General features: G+C 56.9%; 1 protein-coding gene across 1 annotated transcript in view; it reads right to left on the reverse strand.

The window, feature by feature from the left end:
- Positions 1-7,275, reverse strand: part of GAS6 (growth arrest specific 6) — a gene marked incomplete at its 5' end in the record, with an annotated part of 47,626 nt that overhangs the window by 12,002 nt on the left and 28,349 nt on the right. Inside the window, 4 exons of the mRNA XM_006769313.2 lie at positions 529-718; positions 1,049-1,167; positions 3,129-3,250; positions 4,023-4,145. Of these exons, the coding sequence (XP_006769376.1) occupies positions 529-718; positions 1,049-1,167; positions 3,129-3,250; positions 4,023-4,145 (554 nt within the window). The remainder of the gene's footprint in view (positions 1-528; positions 719-1,048; positions 1,168-3,128; positions 3,251-4,022; positions 4,146-7,275) is intronic.

Consider the following 7,275-nt stretch of genomic DNA (forward strand, 5'->3'; position numbering starts at 1 on the left):
AGCAAAAACAGCAGACACCAGAAGCCAGAGCCTGGGACGGTGTCAGTGTGTCCATCTGAGCCTGCCTTATGCTGAAAGGTGAGCTCCTGGAGCCTGAACAGGCCACGTGGAGACAGAGCAGGTGCCTGGACCCTGACGAGGGTTTCACAGCTGTAACACCATTAACAGTCTGAACCGGAGGGTTCGCTGCAGTGGGCATTCTGTGTGCTGCAGGGTATCTAGCAACCTCCCTGGCCTTGACCCAGTGCCAGGCCCCCCTACCCACAAACTGTGCCTCCAGATACAGACACATGCCCCCTGGAGGGGGATTGCCCCTGCTGACAGTCATGGCTCTCGAGGTGGGAGCCATGCTCTGATCACATGATGAGACAATGCCCCATCAGACTTCAAGTTTTGGGGGGCCAGAGGGCCTGTCCTGCCAGGTGCAGTACCCACCAACTGTTGAGTGTGTGAGAGAATGAGTAACTGCCGGGGCCTCATCCCAGGAGACCCAGGCTGGCCCAGGAGGGGTCATGGGGCTACGCTCACCGTCTGCCACATGCCGTGGTTGATGATGGGCCCGCTGCTGGTGACGCGGCCGACGCCATGGTAGCGGAGCTGCAGCTCCAGCCGCCCGGCCCGCAGGCCTAGGACGATCCAGTTGCTGCCTTGATGGCCTCCAGCAAAGAAGAGGATGCCTTCAGGGTCAAAGGTCCTGAAGTCGAACTCGGCCACCAATCTGAGCACAGCAACGAGACACAAAGTGGTTAGACACAGGCCGGTGAGAGCCCAGACTGGCCCCAGCAAGAGAAACAGGAAAGCAGGCCCGTGTCCTATGGCAACCCCTGCCAAGCCCCCACAGGCAGCCGGGGCAGAGCGCCTACGGGACGTGTCTTGCTGGCACTGACCCAGAGCCCAGCATGAAATCCGCACTGTGGCTGCGTCTGTGCCCAGACCGAGCTGATAGCCAGGGCAGCCAGGACCATTCTAGGTGTCACCCTGGGAACATGGGGAATGGAGCCATCAGCCAGCCATTTCCCAGGGGCCTGTTGGGTAAGCCACCTCTCACCTCGTGGGCTGCAACCTTTTGAAGCGCAGTCTGATCACCGGTGTCCCACTGAACATGCGGCCCAGGTACAAGGACTTCACGCTTTTGGCCACATTGAAAGGCACACAGGGCAGAATGTCCTGTGGGAACGGGAGCGCATCAGGCAGGGGCATGCCCTGGTTCAGCCCCTCTCTGGCTCTGAAAGGCCCGCCAGGACGCAGGCCCAGTCCTCTGTGTCCTGCCACTCACCTGGCCCAGCGAGGGCCCTGGCACACACACAGGTAGTGCTTGGCATCAGGGCTCGATTCCTGCTAAAACCCCTTGATTCTGTGAGAGCCCACCTTCCGTGTGGGGCTCCCAGGTGAGGCTGGACCCAGTCTCCCCGGAAGCCTCGGGCTCCTGCGCTCCCGGCGGGATCCCCATAGAGCACTTCTCCCTGCTATGCCACTGTCACCTTCCCTTCCCGCGTTCCTTTCCCTCTTGTTTTTTTAAAATTATGAAATATTTCAAACCTACACAAAGTATAGGGAATCATAAAAGGCAACTACAAAATGTAAAATCAATAAAATATGGAGGCTTGGAGGCTGGTGTTTCTGGATAGTTGCCATCCACTAACATTGGTTTCCCGATGCAGTGGTTCTTAACCGTCCTAATGCCGCGACCCTTTAATACAGTTCCTCATGTTGTGGTGACCCCCAACCATAAAATGATTTTCGTTGCTACTTCATCACTGTAATTTTGCTACTGTTATGAATCGTAATGGAAATATCTGATATGCAGGATGTATTTTCATTGTTCGCGACCCACAGGTTGAGAACCGCTAGGGGCACTGGTTAAAACATTAGCATTCTGGTCGCTGGAAAGCGTTTGTATGCTTTCGTTGATTAGTCAGACCATTTTCTAGGTTTTGTGTTACTTGTCTGGGCATGCGTTTCATTTTTTGAGGAATTCTTCATAGATAATGATATGGTAATTGTGATTTCAAAAAAATCATCAGTTGAGCAGTATTTGGAGACTCGAGCTCCCCTGAAGCTCCTCTTGACCAGGTTGCATGAATCAGTGTGCTTTGTTATTCCCGTTGCTCCTCTGCTTACTGGAGGCTGCTCTCCAGTGCAGCTTCTCCCTGCCAGAGGGAGCCCCGTGGGGGTGGTCAGGGGCCAGCCAGCGTCAGGAGGCACTGACCGCACATCCAAGGAACCTGAGTCAGGAGTCTCAGAGGGCACACCTGGGGAACCTCAGAGTCAGGAGGCTCAGAGTGCACACCTGGGGAACCTCAGAGTCAGGAGGCGCAGAGTGCACACCTGGGGAACCTCAGAGTCAGGAGGCTCAGAGTGCACACCTGGGGAACCTCAGAGTCAGGAGGCTCAGAGTGCACACCTGGGGAACCTCAGAGTCAGGAGGCGCAGAGTGCACACCTGGGGAACCTCAGAGTCAGGAGGCGCAGAGTGCACACCTGGGGAACCTCAGAGTCAGGAGGCGCAGAGTGCACACCTGGGGAACCTCAGAGTCAGGAGGCTCAGAGTGCACACCTGGGGAACCTCAGAGTCAGGAGGCTCAGAGGGCACACCTGGGGAACCTGTGGGGCAAGGATACATCATATGCGTGCCAGCAATGCACACTGCAGATCCACACCACCTGGTCCTTGGTGGTGTAGGGAGCTGCTGTAGCGATCCCATAGATCAGTGGTTCTCAACCTGTGGGTCACGACCTCTTTGGCGGTCGAACGACTCTTTCACAGGGGGTGCCCAAGACCATACTGCATATCAGATATTTAGATTACGATTCATAACAGTAACAACATTACAGTTATGAAGTAGCAACGAAAATAATTTTATGGTTGGGTCACAACATGAGGAACTATATTTAAAGGCCAGAACATTGAGAACCACTGCCATAGATACACCCAAACCCCTGGGGTGGGACAAGCACGTCTTCCACCCTACCTCTCTCCACATAGCCCCAAGCACACCAGGCCTTTCAGCAAAAGGCCACCAGCTTCTAAAGGACCAAAAAAAAAAAAAAAAGAAAGAAAGAAGAGCCTGCTTGGACAGCCAGTCAATTGAGGGCAAGGCTGAGCGTCATGGCTACAGGTGAGTGCTACCTCGCAGGTGTTCATGTCCCGGGACAGCTTGAGGCCCCCGCGTCCGTTGCAGTGGCAGGTGTAGGTCCCCGGGGAGTTGACGCAGGCCTGCTCACAGCGCCCCTCCGTACACTCATCCACATCTGTTGGCCACAAGGAAATGTCCTCACCTCACTTTGTGCAATCGCACATGCTTGCTCTAATCACATCCATGGCGTGTTCACTGTGACTTGGGAGGCACGCACCTCCAAGTCCCTACTCCCAGAGGCCCCACCCTGGCCTCCCAACTCCCGCTCAGCACCAGGCCCACGGCCCCAGCGTCCGACCTGCTCTTTCCTAGGGGAGCAGTTACTGTACGAAGTGAGCAGGATGTTAGGATAAGTGAAGCCTACCACGCACTCCCAGGTCAGCAAACAATCTCATCTGTACGACGCTTGGCTTGAAGGTTCTGGGGCAGGTTTGTGCCATGGACAGTAATCCCTGGAGTGTTTGGGGGTCTCGAGAGTGGATCTGGGTGCTGGAGGAGGGTGCAGGGGTCGGGACCACCCTATCATCCCCCTCAAGTTTGGGGCAGCTGCCAGGGCACCAGGCAAGAAGCTGGGGAGAGAGAACATCTCTCTGAGCTCCCCGAGGACATGTCTGGACTCAGCAGGGAAGTGAGAGCTCACAGGCCTGACCCCAAATACAGCTGGTTGAGGGGAGGCTAGAGAGAAGCCCCAGGAGTCGCAGGAGCACAGACATGGCCTTGTGTTATCTCTGTGTCTGTGGCATGTTGGAGAAAGTGCCCAGCTGCATCAAGAAGCCCATGTGTGCATATGTGTGTGGTGTGTGTACATACAGGGCACATGTTTACATACGTGCAGTGCATGCGTGTGTATGTATGTGTGTGGTGCCTGCGGCGGCTGGGATGGGTACCTCGGCAGGCCTTCTCCTGGGAACTGAATGCGTAGCCATCGTCGCACAGGCAGGAGTAGGAGCCGGGCAGGTTCTTGCAGCGCGCCTCCCCGCAGGCATCTGCATCTGCACATTCATCTATGTCTGCAAAACAACCCAGAGGACCATGGCTGTGTCCAGATTGACAGGGAGGATGCAGCCGGCCTAGGTCGCCCGTGGTGAGCCAGGAATGTACTGTTGCCCTGCTGGCAGGCTGACAACAGGCCCCTGAGAGCACCCTGGTCCCAGGTTCTGCTGGTCCTGACCCTGCCCTCTTCTTCTTCCCCCTCCCCCGCTTCCTGCCTGTCCCCTTCTTTCCATCCACTGGACTTTTCAGCTCTAGGCCCAGGAGCGTGGACTGAGGATGGAGGGGCTTTCTGATCAGGGTCCCGACTGCAAAGGTCCATTTCAGACACTGGAGAGAGCACTGCTTGGCCAGAGGTGTGCACAGAATTGTTGTTGAATTCAAGTAATTGCAGCACAGGAAGGTAAAACAGCACCCCCTGGGGGCCTTTTGAGCTGGAGTCCCAACCTGCATCCCTGGAGCCCCTTGCTTTCCCGGGGCACCCTGGACTCATCTCCACCACCAGGGAGGGCCTCCACGCTCCGCACACTGGGCTCTGTCTTTTGGAAATCAAACCCCAGTAATGACACATCACCAAGGCTCTGTCCTGATATTTCCACCCACTCTGCCACTGTGGCAACCCAAAACCCTGCTATGAAAAACCCATTCCCTTCAGCAACAGAAGGAATCTCTAGAAAGTGTTGGTTCTAGAAATGTGACTACTTCAAATAACATGTGATTCCTCCTATGGCTACATAAAGGCATGTATTACAAAGCTTCCCAACTATTCCTAATTTCTTTACAAGGATAGTTTACCAACAAACACAGGCTTTCAAACATGAACACAGTCAGACAAGCATGTCAAACTCAAAGGCTAACACGGCCGAATAAATGAGGCAGGCGGCCCACAGCCCTCGGCCCGCGAGTTCGACATGCTTGCTGTAAGACCTTGCTCACAGATGTAAGGATGAGCCAACACAACCAGCGCGCGTTCCCCAAGAGAAAGTGTGTAAAACAGCCGGTTCTCCTGTGTCAGTATGGATCTGTGGTGATGCTTCTGAACCTGTATTTCATTTCAGGAGCCAGGCTGGCCAACCCCACATCGGGGAGCTGAGAAACCCGGCTTCCCCTCAGCAAGTGCATGGTGGGTGCAGGCTGGCACCAGCTACCCCAGGGACACGGGCAGAGCCCCCGGGAGCGGGGAGGAGACGGCTCCTGGGTGAGCACCCCGTGTACACTTGCAGCTGCCCCATCCCAGTGCTGGAGCAGCCGCCCAGCACCAAGGATGGCTGGTTGGGCAAACTCTGACCATAGCAGACACTATCCTGCTGGCCGCTCCAGGATGCCCTGCACAGGGTCCTCAGGCCCTAGCTGCCCCAGAGCCCCTGGAGGCCCTGCTCCACCTGGGTGGCCCACCCCCAACCTCCTGACTCTGGTGGCAGGGAGGACCCGAGAGGTGGCATTTTCCCACGTTCCAGAGCTGCTGGCCTGGAACACCCTTGGGGACCAGCGTCAGAGCAGCACCAGGGAAGGGCCTGGAATGGGACTTTCCTCCTGGCAGGAGTCTGTCCTTGCCGCAGCCCAGCAGCCCCAGCACTGGGCCATCTCTTCCCCACAAGAAAGAGCAGATGGAACCCCGAATTCCACTGTGTCCATCATGGCCCCCAGTCACCTCACTTTCTTCTCCCAGAGCAACTGCATTGCTGCAGAGCCTCCTTCAATGCGGCTGGTGGAGCTGGGGGCCCAGGCCACGCCCGACCCCCATCCTTGTGGCCTCCATGACCTTAGCCTCCCTCCCCTCCTTCCTCCTCAGTCCTCCTGACACTTTGCCCATTGAAGATGCCACTGTCCGACGATTAATCACAGTTGGTGACCCAGGAAAGCTGAACGTGGGCAGCAGGCGGATGGTGTTGGCACTGAGCACATAAAGCCCAAGCCCAAGCCCAATGTGTGCGTTGTGGCCAAGGGGCCCACAGGTGCCAACCCCCCTCTTCCCAGGGGGCCTGCATCTGCTTCTCTCCTTAGGAGAGGGGCTGGCCCACTCACCTGCCCAGCCACATGGCCTGAGGCTGCCCAGTCCCTTCTTGCAGCCAAGGAGAGATGGTGGAGAGTCCTGAGCTAAACTCACCAACCCAATGCCCGTTTTTCTCATGCTTCCCAGGGAAAGTGCTTGAAACAGGAGTTCAGGGGACCTCCCACCACTTCCTCCCCCCGAGCATCCAAGGAGGACATGATGAAAAGTCCAGTATCTCCCATGGTCCTCATTCCCCAAAGTCCCCTGTGCCTAGGTCTGGTGTCCCAAAGTCCCAAAAGAAATGGCCAAGAGAAGGGAGCTGTGTGAGGGCCAGTATCTGCAGGCACACACTGAGGCCTGGCTACCAGGTGGGGTTCCTGCCATCACACCGATTACTAATCAGTCATGGTACGGGGAGTGCCTTTCGGCCCCCTGACTCGGGCAGGTGCAGACCCCACCCTGCTGTCCTGCCCACACTCTGGGGGGAAAAGGCCACAGGATGCAGGGGTTCTCTCAGACCACCGTCTCCTTCTCAAGCTTCACAGGCCTGGTGGGAGGTTGAAAGTAAACTAAAGATGTGGTCACTTGGGGTCTTTCCAGGAGGCTAAAGCAGGGCTTCCCTCTGCAGTGCATAGCGTCACTGCCTGGGGCATCTAAAGAGCCCAGTAGTGAGCCTCACCCTGGAACCTGGCGATGCGTGTGGGCAGCCCCAGACACCCCCACCCCCACCCCTCCCCATGGCTGCAGGTGCACCAGATGCAAACTCGAGTTCAAGAGCTTCTGGTCTGCAGACAGGTCCTCAGGATTGGGGGACCACTGGGCGTGTAAAACGCTTCTGCCCCGCAACGCAGTGTCCTCGGTTGCTCTTGGAGACAAGGACATGCCTGCAGGGTGCATGGCCGAGCCGGGGCTGGGCCTGGCGCCTGGCCGGCAGTCCTGATGGAGGCTGCTGGTCTCAGGTCGAGGAGGCAGATGGGAAGGGCAATGGGTTACTCCGTGCACTCAGGTGAGAACTGTCGTATGGATGCAGGAATGGGGGCCACTGATGTGGACAAAAGTGGAAGCTGTTTTTCAAACCGGGAGCTCTGCCCTGGTCCTGATTCAGAGATGAGCCCCGTGGTGCCAAGCCTGCGTTGGGCCCTCAGCCTGACGCTAGC

The sequence above is a fragment of the Myotis davidii genome, unplaced genomic scaffold (genome assembly GCF_000327345.1).
Source record: "Myotis davidii unplaced genomic scaffold, ASM32734v1 scaffold444, whole genome shotgun sequence".
Taxonomy (NCBI): Eukaryota; Metazoa; Chordata; class Mammalia; order Chiroptera; family Vespertilionidae; genus Myotis; species Myotis davidii.